We start from the raw sequence: 15,436 nt of genomic DNA, 5'->3' as shown, positions 1-15,436 counted from the left end.
ATCCCTTATGAAAACAGGTTGAGTGAACTTGGCCTTTTCTTCTTGAAGCGATGGAGGATGAGAGGTGATCTGATAGAGGTGTATAAGATGATGAGAAGTGACCTGATAGAGGTGTATAAGATGATGAGAGACATTGATTGTGTGGATAGTCAGAGGCTTTTCCCCAGGGCTGAAATGGCTGCCACAAGAGGGCACAGATTTAAGGTGCTTGGGAGCTACGTTCCCTCTAAGCTGTGCGCATGTGCGCATACACACACGTTTTTCATGTGCGCACAAAAGGTTAGTTACCTAAAATAATGTAGTAATTAATAATTATACTTATTGAAAATAATCTTGTAGCTAAATGTTTCTGTTAACTAGTTAGTCGATTTTTCAAACACCACAATGCACGTCACTAATTTATGTCACATCACTTTTCCTGTTCCAGTTTGTACAACTGTATCACGGCGGCAGCCATCTTTGGCGGACAGTGTTCATATCGTAAAGTTTACAAAGATCTGTTTCAAATCCTGTAGATAGCTTATTAAGTTTTTATTGAAAAAATATTGTTTCTCTATGTCGAATTCAAAAGAAGCGAAGGGCGTGAAGCGCAAAAGAACTGCAAATTTGTTTAAAGTTGAATGGCTTAGCAAAATAGTAGAAACTGCTACACTGAAAACATCACAGTAGATACAAGTTCTCTGTTGACTTTTATAAATAGTCTTTGTGTTCATTTAGAAGAAAGGTTTCCTGAAGTTGAGGGACAAGAATGGTCAGCTTTTGATTTCTCCACAATTGCAGATTGTGACTTGACATTTGGCAATGAACGTTAATGCCTTATGTCTAAAATATCATGATTTTCTAGCTGAAAATACTGTAATAGTTAGACTTTATTTTTACTTTACTTCATTGTCACCAAACAATTGATACTAGAGTGTACAATCATCACAGCAATATTTGATTCTGCGCTCCCTGAAGTACAAATCGAAGTAAATATAATAAAAATTTAAATTATAAATCATAATTAGAAAATAGAAAAGGGAAAGTAAGGTAGTGCAAGTCAGGTCCAGATATTTGGAAGGTACGGCCCAGATCCAGGTCAGGGTCCGTTTAGCAGTCTTATCACAGTTGGAAAGAAGCTGTTCCCAAATCTGGCTGTATGAATCTTCAAGCTCCTGAACCTTCTTCCAGAGGGAAGAGGGACAAAAAGTGTGTTGGCTGGGTGGGTCGTATCAGTTTAATGATTTCAAATTTTCCGTGCAAGAAAAAAATAAATCCAAACTGATTTCAAACTTTGCTCAAATGGTGGCATTTGTACTTCAAAATAAACAGTTTTGTGACCTTGCACAGTTGATGGACATTGAGGGAACCTTTCTTGCATCTAGTGCAGATTGTGAGCGAGGTTTTAGCCTAATGAACCAACTCAAAAACAAGCTGAGAAACCATTTAGGTGAATGTCATTTGGATATGTTAATGAGAATCAAAAGCTATCAATTGGATGCAAGTTCTATTAGTCTAGATAGAGTTTACAGAGAATGGGTAAATGCCAAAGACAGGAAAGAGAAAAAATAACTGAGTGACTTAAATATGTATGTTATTTTGTTGTTATTCTGTGCAGTTTTATGTCAAATATTTTGTAAACCTACATAAACTGTGCCATGAGTACATTCAGTGCGCGCATACTTTTGTCACAGGAAAAAATTTGCACAACATAAGATTTTTGTGCACACTACTAAAAATTAGAGGGAACATTGGTTGGGAGTAGGTACAGAGGAAATATCAGGGATAAGTTTTTTACTCAGAGAGTGGTGAGTGCGTGGAATGGGCTGCTGGCGATGGTGGTGGAGGCGGATACGATAGGGTCTTTTAAGAGACTTTTGGATAGGTACATGGAGCTTAATAAAATAGAGGACTATAGGTAAACCTAGTAATTTCTAAAGTAGGGATATGTTCAGCACAACTTTGTGGGCCAAAGGGCCTGTATTGTGCTGTAGGTTTTCTATGTTTCTATAAATTTTAACCTTACAATATGCTTGGGCATGAGCCAATAGATAATCAGAAATGACCAACATGAAGTACAAGTGTCCAGCTCCTGCTCAGTAGAATTTTTTCTGTATTTGAGAACTTCAGGTAAGCTGCTGGTTGGTTGCCTCTGATGCTCCTCAGGCTGACTGCTGGGAATTATACAGGTGTTGCACTTGTAGAGAAAGCTTCCAACGGTTGATAAAACCCAGGGGAACCATGGACAAGGGTTTTCATGTACATAATCCTTTAGTGAGCAATTAGTGGCAATGAAGAGTTGTACCGGCAATAGATAGATTGCCTAATTGAGTGGTGTCATAATAATAGCCTTGGGCTCAATGTCAGCATGGCCAAGGCATTGACTGTGGACTTCAAGAAGGATAAGTTGGGAGAACACTCAAGTCCTCACTGAGGGGCCAGCAGTGGAAATGCTGAGCAGTTTCAAGTTCCTGGACTTCAATATCTTAGAGGATCCATCCTGTGCCCAACACATTGATGAAATCACGAAAAAGATATGCTAGTTAGGTATCTGAGGAGATCTGGCTTTATCAAACTTTGACTGATTTACTGTGGATAGCATTGTGACTGGATGCATCACCACCTAGCATGGAGGCTCCAATGTACAGGAAGCAAAGAGGCTGCAAAGGGTGGTAGGTCAAATGTCTAGCCTCCTGAGGAAGCAGAGGTGCTAGGGAGCTTTCTTCAAAGTAAATTTATTATCAAGGTACATGAATTCATTTTCTTTCAGGGATTTACAGGAAAATAAATACAACAGAATTTATGAAAGCTGGACAGGAAGAAAGACTGATAAAAAACAAATGTACAAAAGAAGATAAGTTGTGCAAATAAATATAACAAAATAAATGTATAATATTGAGAACATGAGTTATAGAGCGACAAATCTGAAGATGACACTCACCTTCCTGGCACAGTCTCGTGAAAAGTAACTATAGGGACTGAACTTGAGTTGACATTTGTCCTTTGTCTTGAAGTTCACAATGTCGATGTCTCCTGACTGAAGCACAGACACAAAATTATACTCTGAATCTTAAGGTTAACTGGTATCCTGCAGTTGAATGGGAACTGGACCTGATTTAATGGGTTGATGCAATAAATTACTGAATTAATTAAATTCAGTAATGTAATTAAAAAAATATCATCACTAAACTAAACCAGGGAGAGCCACAGCTCTTTCTCTCATTCACTTGCACAATAATGGGATAAATCCTAGTCTGTGCTGTCGCTAGGCAAATGCCAGGTGACACTATGCCACAGGTTTATTTAATAGATCACAGGATTTTGCTGACATTTTTTGACTATCCCTGTTATTCCTGAGGTCCGGTGCCAGTTAAGAGTAAGCCATAGTGAGAATGGCTGGATTTCTGAAATAAAAACAGGGAAAGCTGACAGAGTTCAGCAAGTCAGGCTGTAGCACCAAAACGTTCTTTGACAACTGATAATAGGTCCTCAACTGGAAACGTTAACTGTGTCTCTTCCCACAGTTCAGTAACATTACCATGACACTACCATGCCATGCTGGACAATGATCATCTCCTTGTGATGTTCAATGGCATAACATCACCAATTCACCACCGTGTAGGAGCGGCACTGACCAGAAACTTAATGAAACCAACCCTACAAATACCATAAGTAAGAGAGCATGCCACAGGCTTGGTATCCTGCACAGATGAAAGCAAAGAGTTAAATTTGATTCTTCCTTGGTATTTGCAAAAATAAAATACAAATTTGAAAGACAAAATGGTGTCAGCTTGGAATGTGGTAATGGCTTGTTCTCCCCCTTACAGAACAATATTTTGTTGCTATTTTGAATGTACACTGTTAAGATTAGAAACTGGTGAAGAATGTTTTTCTCCTTACATACCTGCTGCTCCATTTCTAGGTTATGTGTACCAAGACAGAAGGTCACTAGAGATAAAAAGGGGCCCTGAAGGGTAGGAAAAGGAGAAATCTTATCCTAGGCTGGGTCACCACTAGTGCTAGTGCTGAGAGTTGGAGAGAGGGGGAGAGGGAGTAAACAGTCAATGTTTTGGGCCGAGACCCTTCATCAGGACTGGAAAAGAAGGGGGAAGGGAAGCTTTTGGGTGATAGGTAAGACCAGGTAAGGGGAAAGGTGGGTGGGTGGGGAGCAAGGATGAAATGAGAAGCTGGGAAGTGACAGGTGGAAGAGGTGAAGGGCTGAAGAAGGTGGTATCTAATAAGAGAGGAGAGTGGACCATAGAAGAAGGGGAAGGAGGAGGGGTACCAGAGGGATGTGATGAGTAGGTGAGAGGGGAACCAAAATGGGGAACAGAAAAAAACAGAAGGGAGTGGAGGTAGAAATTACTGGAACTTAGAGAAATTGATACTTATGCCATCAGATCAGAGGCTACCCAGATGGAACAACCTGAGAGTGGCGTCATTGTGGCAGAAGAGGACCAGCATGTCAGAATGAGAATGGAAAGTCTAACTGAAATGGTTCAACACTGAGAATTCCACTTTTTTTGGTGGACAGAGTGAAGGTGCTCGACAAAGCAGTCCCCCAATCTATGTCAGGTCTCACTGATACAGAGAAGGCCACACCAGGAGCACTGGATACAGTAGATGACACCAATATACTCACAAGTGAAGTGTTGCCTCACCTGAAGGGCTGTTTGGGGCCCTGAATGGCGGTGGAGGAAGGAGGTATAGGGACAAGTGCATCACTTGTCCCGCTTGAGGGAAAAGTGTCAGGAGGAAGATCAGTGGGGAGAAACGAGTGGACAAGGGAGTCACATGGACTAAATCCAACACATCCAATCCAACAGAATAGTGGAAGTACCAACAAAACAGGGACAACATCATAGCAATTTCAGGAGAGCAAACTGCAACATTTGAATCAGGGTTTCCCAACCTGGGGTCTATGGCCCCCTTGGTTAATGGTAAGGTTCCATGGCATAGAAAAAGTTGGGAACCCCTGCTTTAAATGAATTAAAAGAGTTGCTGGTTTTAAAGTGTCTGGTGGGTGATAGCTGTCCAGAAGTTTCAAAAACAAAAGCCAGATTAGGATCTTATTATTAATTTAAAAATATAATTTCACTTTATGTCTATTTATATTGGGACATAGATTACTGAAATTATTGTGCACTTTCACAGTGAAAAATATTGGAACATAAACCTGTCTTCAACACCCAGTTGTAACTTCTGCCACATATTTGCAGAGGGCAATATTAGCATTGCAAACAGAAGTCAGATTTAATAAACTCAGTGCGTAGGCTAATCATCCTTTAAAGAGGGCTATATAATGGAGTTTAGATAAACTCTATGGATTTAACATTTCAGGCTGGTGGGTTGTCAAATGTGGCCCAAAGTAACGATGGTTGGACACCACCACTAGACACCTAACTGCTCCTTAGAGATGGAATGAAGCAGAAAGACAACCAGGGCTAGTAAGGAAAACATATCTGTTAAGTTCTCAGTGTACTACATAGTTTTAATTCATCATGTATTTCCTGATACCTGAACTTAATGCTGCGGTACAGTATTTTAGTTGCGGGACCGGAAGGAGTGAGGGATGGCTGTGAACCACAGCTAAACCCTTTTGTGTCCTAACCCAACATCCAAACAATGCACTTTCCACCAAATCCCTGAGGGCATCAGGATCAACGGTGATAATTTGATTAGTAACGGCATCAAAGGTTAAAGGCAGATTTTATTAAAGCTGACTTCTGTTTGCAATGCTAATATTGCCCTCTGCAAATATGTGGCAGAAGTTACAACTGGGTGTTGAAGACAGGATTATGTTCCGATATTTTTCACTGGGAAAGTGCACAATAATTTTAGTAATCTATGTCCCAATATAAATAGACATAGATAAAGTGAAATGAGGTTGAACGAGCAAGTAAATCAGCCATGATCGAAAGGTGGAGCGGACTCAACAAGCCAAATGGCCTAACTGTTCCTGTGTCTTATGGTATTGTACTAACACCTGCCACAGATTCAGGAGAGTTCAGCTGATGCAGCTCAGTTCTAGAACTGCCAAAAGTCTCTAACATCCTACATCTCTGCACGTCACTCACTGGTTGTCATGTTACAAGCAGAGCAGGTCAGAAGTGATGTGCTGGGACAGTGGACTCCCTCCCTTCACTTTGGATGTATTATGGGCTGAGGCAATGAAGCAAGAAATAGGAAGAAACCACTCACAGTCCTTGGGCTTCCTTGCCTGCTGACCAGGTCACGTCTGGCTCATTTCTCACTGAGTGCCACACACCTCAACACTCTGAATGAAAAATAACTCCATCTCAGCCTTGAATGTTTCAATTGCTCTGGGTAAAGGAATTTCACACTTCCAACTTTTGTCTGGAAAAGTGTTTCCCAAATTCTCTCCTGAATGGCCTAGTTCACATCCCTTAATAGTTAGTGAGCCGATGTGTTGAGAAAGTGCACATAGTTGTGAGAACAGTAGAGTAGCTTTGGTGGGAAGTTTCAATTTTCCCAGGATTTACTGGATCACTCAGAGAGTAAAGGGCCTGGATGGAATGGAATTTGTACCGTGTGTCCAAGACTGTTTCCACATGCAATATATAGAGGAACCTACTCAGAAAGGATCAATACTGGACCTCCTCTTAGGGAATGAGTTATGGAAAATACATAATAGGTTCATACATTAAAGTCCTGAAATAGGGCAGGACCAACTCTGATGGTATGAGGCAGGATCTAGCTGGGGTCAACTGGGTTACTCTACCTAAAGGCAAAGTAACAGTTGGCAAGTGGGAAACTTTTAAAAGGGTCAAAGAAGTTCAAGGAGAGCATGTTCCTGTGCAGGTGAAGGGTAGACCTACCAAGTTCAAGGTACCCTGTCTGATGGAAGATATTGAGGCTCTGGTAAGGCAACTGGGTACAAATGAATCCCCTCACATTTGATCATTCAGAACTGTCATACAGTTTGAAAGAGATATGCGAAGCTTGTTACTGACCTGGTCAATCCATAGCTTGCCTACAATGATATTGTGTACAGTGGAGGTGACCTTCCTCCACATGTAGTGGTTGCCTCCAGAGTGGAATTGTAAGTGAATAGCACCTGTGGGACAAAAAAAAAGTAGCTGAGATCAAAGAACAAGGGTATTGACGTCTTTTAATCCAAGGTTAATCCATCCACTCTGCACTACTTACACTGGCTACACCAGACTGGCAGGCTGACAACTTAAACAATATCTACAGAGACACAAGAGAGGCACGAAAGGGAAACTAGGTATATATTTAACAAAAACAAAAAAAAGCAATGTGAAAAGGGCTAGGTTCGATGGATAGGGCTTCAGTAAAAGCAGCAAAGGGAAAATAGATTGTGGCTATCTGCACTGCTGAAGGAAACAGGATCAATTTTACAGTGATGAGCTGGAGAGAAAGAAACGGCTGAATTATTCAGCATACTGCTCAGCAACCAGAAGGGAAAAGTCCTGTTGCCAATATAAAACTTCATCAGAATCAGCACACTCACCATTTCAAATGCACCACAAGTCAGGATAATGTCTAGTGGGAAAAGGCCTTTTGAGACCTATCAGGGACTTCTCCATATCAAATCTTGCAGTAATGGATCCAGAAATTAGAACATAGAACAATTACAGTACAGTACAGGCCCTTTGGCCCACAATATTGTGCTGACTTTATAATGTACTTTAAGATCAATCTAAACTTTCCCTCCTGCATGGCCCTTCGTTTTAAAAAATCATCCATGTACCTATCTAGGAGTTTCTTAGACATTCCTACCATCTTTCCCAACAGGTTTGGGAGAAAGAAGACAAGTGCTGATCAAGTCCTGACGAAGGGTCTCAGCCCGAAACGTCGACAGCGCTTCTCCCTATAGATGCTGCCTGGCCTGCTGTGTTCCACTAGCATTTTGTGTGTGTTGTTGTTTGAATTTCCAGCATCTGCAGATTTCCTTGTGTTTGCTGATCAAATATTTTGGATTGCTCATTCCAGTGAGTGTAACTCAAGTTTTAATCATTGCCAGCAGCTTTTAAAAACTGACATTTAAATGGAGAGACAAGAGACTACACATGCTAGAACAGGGAGTAGAAAACCATCCACTGGAGGAGCTCAGTGGATTGAGCAACATCTGCGGAGGCAAATGTACAGTCAATGCTTCAGGTCAAGCTGCCTGAATTCCACCATCAGTCAGTTTTTAGTTCTAAATTCCAACTTCTGTAGTCTGTTCTGTCCTGAAGAGTTTCAACCTTAAAAGTTCACTGTCCATTTCCTCCACAGTTGCTGCCTGACCTGCTGTTCCTCCCACAGTTTGTTTTTTGAAGGCATTTTTAAAGGTTTAATGAATTTATCTTATCTTTCTCACAATCAATTTTTCTTTCTTTCTCAATTTTACTCCGTGCACCTTATTTAATGTCATATTCATCACAAGAGAATTACAGGTTCAGACTTGTGGACTTTAGCAAGGTGCTGTATGGCAGTCTGGTCTGGAAGGTAAGGTCCCATAGATCTCAGCAGAGTTAGTTAGGTGCATATAGAATTGGCCCAGACGTAAAAAGCAGAGGGTGGTGGTTTGAAAATTCAGTCTTGGAATGGAGGACAGTGATGAATTAGTGCTGGGACCCTTGGTATTACATAGAACAGTACTGTACAGCAACAGGCCCTTCAGTTCACAACGTTGTGCCGATCTTGTAATGTTGTAATCAAATGGCCAACTAAACCAATCTCTTCTGCCAACACAGAGTTCATATCTCTCTGTTTTCCTCACATTCATGTGTCTATCTAAATGTCTCCTAAAAGTCCCTAATGTACCTGCCTCTACCAGCACCCCGGTCAGTGCATTCCAGGCACTCACCACTCTCTGTGTAAAAAAACTTGCCTCTAACAACTTCTTTAAAATTACCCCTCCTCACCTAAAATGCATATTCTCTGGCTTTAGACATTTCAACCCTGGAAAAAAAGATACTATCTGTCTTCTCTATCTATACCTCTCATAATCTTATAAACCTCTGTCCCATTAGCCTCCACCAGTCCAGAGAAAACAAACGAAGTTTGCCCAACCTCTCGTTATAGCATATGCTCTCTAATCCAGGCAACATCCTGGTAAATCTTTTCTGCACGTTCTCCAAAGCCTTGCCACCCTTCCTGTACTGGGGTGACCAGAACTGTGTGCAATACTCCAGATGCAGCCTAACTTTCTAAAGCTGCACCATAACTTCCTGACTATTGAACTCAGCCTCAACTAATAAAGGCAAGCATGCCATATGCCTTCCTAACCAGCCTGTCAACCTGTGTAGCCACTTTTAAGGAGCTATGAACTTAGATCCCAAAATACTTCTATTCATCAACATTGTTAAGGGTCTTATTTATATGAATGATTTGGGTGCAAATACACAGGGCTTCATCAGTAAGTTTGTGGATGACACAAAATCGGGACGTGTTACTGATAGTGACAAGGGTTATCACAGATTACTGTGGGTCTTGATCAGTTAGGGAAGTGCGCCGAGGAGTGGCAGATGGTAAGTGTGAATTTCTTGAAAGTCAAACTTATACTGTAAATAGTAGAGACCAGGAAGTTTAATGGAACACAAGGACATACGAGTACAAGAGCATGGTTCATTGAAAGAGGCATCACAGGCACAAAGTGCAGTGAAAAAGGCCTTTCACACACTGCTATTCAACAGCACAATATGTACAGGGGTTAGGACACTACGTTGAGATGTATAGGTCACTGGTGAGGATGCATTTTGAGTAATGTGTACAGTTTTGGTCACCCTGTTAAACTGGAAAGAGTATAGAAAAGGACGTTATCAGACTAGAGGGCCAAAGTTCTAGCAGGAGATTGACCAGGGTAGGTCTTTAGTCCCTGGAATTTAAGAGGAAGTGTTCAAAATTATGAAAGGTATAGATAAAGTAGATGGGAACACTCTTCTCCAGGGAAGGGCATACCAAAACTAGGGGGCAGAGATTTGGGGTGAGAGAGAAGAGACTTAAAAGGAACCAGAGGGGCAACTTTTCACACAGAGAGCTGTGGGAATATGGAACTGGCTGCCAGAGGCAGTGGTTAAGGCAGGTACAACAGTATCATTACAGAAGTACTTGGATAGGTACATGGAGGAAGGAGCAGAGCTTAGGGGGATACGGGCTGAACACAGGAAATTGGGGCTAGGTGAGTGGGTGCCATGGTCAGCATGGACTCATTGGGCCAGTATTCATGTTATCTGTGTATCTATGATTCTATCACCCGATAATATTCCAAAACGTCACTGCAGCTTGATTCATTAGGGAGGCACAGGGTACCATTGGTGACCAGTCACAAAGTTAGAGATGTCTGCTGAAAATATTACTGTTTTGTCAGTGATCAGTGGATAGAACTTTCAGTGCAACAGCCCATAGAAAGACCACGAACAAGTAGAACTATCACTGGCCTATTTTAAACAATGCTTTGACAAGTAGAAAGGGTGAGTCAGTAATAAAGTAAAACGAGAAACCAGGTAAACTGATAGTGGGAGGACATGTCAAATAAGATGAGAAATGTTGAAAACAAACAGTTAATCTGCCAACATCAGTGAAAAGCAAACACACAAAGTGCTGGAGGAACTCAGCAAGTCAGGCAGCATCAATGCAAAGGAGTAAATAATCGACATTTCGGGACAAGACCCTTCATCAGGACGGGAACAGAAGGAGTAAGAAGTAAGAAGCTAAGAAGGTAAAAGTAGCAATGGGCTGAAAAAGAACGAATCTGCTAGAATTCTACCATTCCCAGCATCTTACTTCATTCCCCTCTCTTACCCATCCACCTTCCCCTCACCTAGCTTCACCTGACACCTGCCAGCTTGTGCTCCTCCCCCACCCCCACCACCAAAGACTCTGGAAATTTCTATGGCTACATGCTGGAAAGCACTCAGACTGGTTGCATCACCGCCTGGTACGAAGGCTCCAATACACAGCATGGCAAGAGGCTGCTGAGGATTGTAAACTCAGCTAGTTCCATTACAAGCACAATCCTCCCACCATGGTGCCTCAAGAAGCCAGCCTCCACCATCAAACCCCCACCACCTGGAACAGGTTGTCTCCTTCCTGCTACCATCAGGGAAGATGTACAGGGAACCGAAGATCCACATTGAATGTTTTAGGAACAGCTTCTGACCCTCTGGCATCAGATTTTTGAATGGCCCTTGAAACCATGCTTGCTATTCTTTTTTTATTGCACTAATTATTTATTTATAGCATTTATAGATGTTTATGGGTTTGCAAAATAAGTCTGCTGCAAAATGACGAATTTCACATGATACGTCAGTGATAATAAACCTGATTCTGATCTGTGCAGAACATGGAGTGAGGAGATCCAAATGATCACACCTTAGGAAAATTCAAGGTGATACACATCCTCAGTTGCACTGGGAATAGCAATTCCTCATCCAAGTCCTGTCTGGAAGTGAGAGAACTGCTCTCTCTCCTCCTGGCAGACAGAACCCCAGCTAAGGCCAACCCAATGGAGATTTCTCATTTTACAGAGAGTGGCGAACTCCTGGTGTGAGGGAGAGGGCTCCATGGGACGTGTTATCATGAGGAATGCTGTCGGGGACCTCATGACCCAGCAATAAGCAAGGATACAAATCTCTTACCTAGTGGCATGATGGAGAGGTACTTCCCACGAAACTTGCTGGCAATGGTAATTTCCTGCCACAAGGTCCAGCCATTCTTAGAATAGACGTGGTGTGCTGCAGCGGGTGGATGGTGACTCACCTACATACGGGAGACCGAGAGAAAATAAATCAGGGCAAGCCCCAGGAAATGCACAGAATTATTAAATGGGATGTCGGCAGCGTCACTGTTACAGAGTGCTTCTTCTAATCAAGACAGTTTGAAAAACTACAGTAGCCATTTTAACCTAATATGCTGGGTTACAGGCTGATGGGATTGGTATTTGCATATATCCAATCTGATAGCTCTGTAGAGCAAACTATTGCTTCTCACACTGATACACACATAAAAAACAGTACAGGCAGACTTAACTTCCTCTGGTAGGATTGGATGCAAAGATGTATTACAGCTCCGATGTTCTGCTTTGCTGAAATAAATCAAGTAGATAGAGTGGACAGCCAAAGACATCTACCCAGGGGGAAATAGCTAATACAAGAGGGCATTGTTTTGAGGTGATTGGAGGAAAGAATAGGGGGATGTCAGAGGTTTGTTTTTACACAGAGAGTGGTGAGTGTGTGGAATACCCTCCCTGGGGTGATAGTAGAGGCAGATACACTAGGGACAGTTAAGAAGCTCTTAGGTAGGCGCATGGATGAGGGAATAATGGAGGGCTATGTAGGAGGGAGGATGAAATTGATCTTATGTGTGGATTAAAAGGTCAGCACAACATCATGGGCCAATGGGCCTGTACTGTGCCGTAATGATCTCTATTCTAAGTGGAACATAAGAAATGGTGCAAGGCCCAATCCCATCAAATTCCTATCTCAAGAATTTGATTAAAATGACCACCTTAGATTGCAAACTAATATTGTGGGGAATGGAATGCACAATTTTATACCAAGCCTCGAGATCACGCACTCTTGGGCAAGGTATAAAATTAGCTTAAAGTACCGTAAAAGTCCCTTCCCCTATGACTAAGGTTAGAATTTAGCCTGTTTCTTTGTTTTTTAATTATTCTCTGCTCTATGTTGGCACCTCATGCTTCATAGTTGGGTTAAGGTCACTACACGTGGAGATTTAGGGTTCTACTGATTACATCGAGATCACTCACAGTGCTTTAACAAGATTTTCACCAAGAACATTAAACAAACAGAAAATGACTCAGGACAGCAAAGAACTGTAAAAAGACCAGTTATCAAAAGAGATGGAAGGGCTGAGAACTTAATGGTCAGGGGATGGAGAAAAGCCATATAGTGGGATTGAGGATGGAGGCAAGAATTCACCAAGGGATTTCACCAAAGGTGGAAGGAGAGAAGATTCTGGGGATGGGAAGTGGAGGGAGAGGGAAATGAGGGACAGAAAATGAAGGAAGAAGAGCAGGGGATTGGAAATGAAGGGAGAGAAAGAGCTGTGAACAGGTAGTGAAAGGGAAATACATAGTGGAAATACAAGGATGGACATCCTGCGCCTGGATATTAACAGGTACAGACTGTAGAGGATAAAGGGAATCTCGATGAAATGGAGAGGGTGTTTGTTTCTCAGAATGGACAATTCTGGAACCAGTTCTTCCACTGGAGAGTTTGCGAGATATTCTGACAATGACCCAGACCTCAAACACTGGAAAATTCCATAAATCAAATTTTTGGTATTTATGTATTTATGCACATTTTATCCCATATCATACTTTATCCTCTAACTTTATTTTGATATAATTCTTCATTCTTTATAATTGTTTAATGTTTTTTTTTCTTAATGCATGTCATACCCTGAACAACACACCAAAGCAAATTCCTAATACATATAAATGTATACGGCAAGTAAAGTTGATCCTTGATCCTTAGCTGTAACAAGATAGAATAACCTAAAAGGAAAGTGACACTATTAGTAGATTTTCCATCTTTGTGTACATACTACAAATGTACATTAATTATAACTAACACTAGCAGCAATTATCAACACCTTAAATATACACTTATTTATAAATCTAGATTGTAATCATCACTGTAATAGCACATTAGGGAAAATGCAATATCTGTTCTAAATATTCATGTGTTTAGCTAATGATGGTAGTATCCACCATTAAGGGCCCCGTCACCCAGGGCATGCCCTTTTCTCATTGCTACCATCAAGGAGAAAGTACCGGAGCCTGAACACCCACACACAATGTTTTAGGAACAGCTTCTTCCCCTCTGCCATCAGATTTCTAAATGGACAATGAACCCGTGTATAATTCCTCAATATATTTTTCTTTTATTTTTGCTCTTTTTCCACTACTTATTTAATATAATTTTTTACCATATATTTCTTAATGTAATTTATCATTGTTTAATTATTATGTATTGCAATGTACTGCTGCTGCAAAACACAAAATTTCACGACGTATACTAGCGATATTAAACCTGATTCTGATTTCTATTGTGTTTAACAGTTGCATGCTGGGTCACTTTAATGACTGGAGCACAACCTTGTTATTTTGTCGATCCATCACATCTGCTGATATGTGGCAGATAGTGATTGGAGATCTAATCCTGATTGCTCATCCTACCTGATGAAGTCACCATCCACTCATTGAGGCTGGGGAGGACGAGTCCAAGATGGTATAAGAGCAAAAGAGAGGGCTTACAATACAGCAAACATTAGGGGGAAGCTAAGGGATTGGAAAGCTTTTAATAATCAACAGAAAGCAACTAAATAAGGAGAGAAAAGATGAAATACGAAGGTCAGCTAGCTAATAATATAAGAGGATACCATTTTTTTCAGAAGTATAAAGAGTAAAAGAGAAGCAAGAGTGGACATCAGCCCACTGGAAAATGATGCTGGAGAGGTAGTATTGGGGGCAAACAAATGGCAAATGAACTGTATAAGTATTTTGCATTGGACTTCACTATGGAAAACACCAGCAGAGAGAGTTGGCGGCAGTGCAGTAGTTTGGGAAGCTGAAAGGTCTGAAAGCAGGTCAGTCACTTGAACCTGATAGACTGCACTTCTAACTCCTCTAACTTTGACAAGTCATGGAAAAGCTAGGAGAGTTACTGGTTAGTGATGGGATACTTTCCAAGATCAAAAGTTGAACTTAGAACATTTTAGTTTGACTTCCTCTTCTCTTCAATGAATGTCTGTAGCTTACTCCAGCAAGGAATCCCTGAAAACTCACACAGCTGGTTGGCACAAAAAACTTCACTGCCCTCCAGTAATGGAGATCAGGGGAAACTTGAAGACACGTAGGGGTGGTCCCAGCTAAGACAGGGTGCAAAATGCTAGTTAAACAAAGAGTGCAAACTTTTACAGTGCCGCATGCTTCCAGTGCCAATGTAGCATGCCCACAACTCTCTAACCCTAACCATACATCTTTGGAATGTGGGAAGAAACTGGAGTCACAGGGAGAACATACAAATTCCTTACAGACAGTTGAGGGAATTGAACCCAGATCTTACAGCTGGTACCTGTAATAGCTTTTATTCCATAAAGCTATGGCACCATCCCTTACCATGCTGATGGACTTTGATGGATATTAGAATTGCTCAGGGAACAGTCCTTAGAATCAAGGCCACTGTCTGTCACAGAGGTCCCTCACCTGCTCACTCAGTGAACGGAAGCCACTCTCCTCTAGCCGGTCCAGCTCAAAGGTCTCCCCCAGCAGAGGATTAAATGGCTTTGCTGTGCGATGGACGGTCGTTGAGTAAGAAGACACGGAGAATGCAGCCACATAGCACATCTGCTCAGCTGGGTTTTCACACCGAGCTGCCTTGTCCAATAAATCGTGATATTCTAAGTCTTCAGTTAGTCTTTGAAGCATCGATAAAGGCTCATTGAAATTAACCTAGAAAAG

At 41.5% G+C, this 15,436-nt stretch overlaps 1 protein-coding gene across 5 annotated transcripts in view; it reads right to left on the bottom strand.

The window, feature by feature from the left end:
- osbp2b (oxysterol binding protein 2b) overlaps nucleotides 1-15,436 on the bottom strand; it is a 408,269-nt gene that overhangs the window by 21,059 nt on the left and 371,774 nt on the right. For 4 of the 5 annotated variants that reach the window (XM_073065344.1, XM_073065345.1, XM_073065348.1 and 1 more), the window contains 4 exons: nucleotides 15,182-15,427; nucleotides 11,589-11,709; nucleotides 6,954-7,057; nucleotides 2,921-3,016 (listed from right to left, as the gene is read on the bottom strand). In XM_073065344.1, coding sequence (XP_072921445.1) covers nucleotides 2,921-3,016; nucleotides 6,954-7,057; nucleotides 11,589-11,709; nucleotides 15,182-15,427 — 567 coding nt within the window. The remainder of the gene's footprint in view (nucleotides 1-2,920; nucleotides 3,017-6,953; nucleotides 7,058-11,588; nucleotides 11,710-15,181; nucleotides 15,428-15,436) is intronic. The other variant, XM_073065346.1, reaches the window with a different exon arrangement.

The sequence above is a fragment of the Hemitrygon akajei genome, chromosome 14 (genome assembly GCF_048418815.1).
Source record: "Hemitrygon akajei chromosome 14, sHemAka1.3, whole genome shotgun sequence".
Taxonomy (NCBI): domain Eukaryota; kingdom Metazoa; phylum Chordata; class Chondrichthyes; order Myliobatiformes; family Dasyatidae; genus Hemitrygon; species Hemitrygon akajei.
This window is presented reverse-complemented; position numbering and strand designations above follow the sequence as displayed.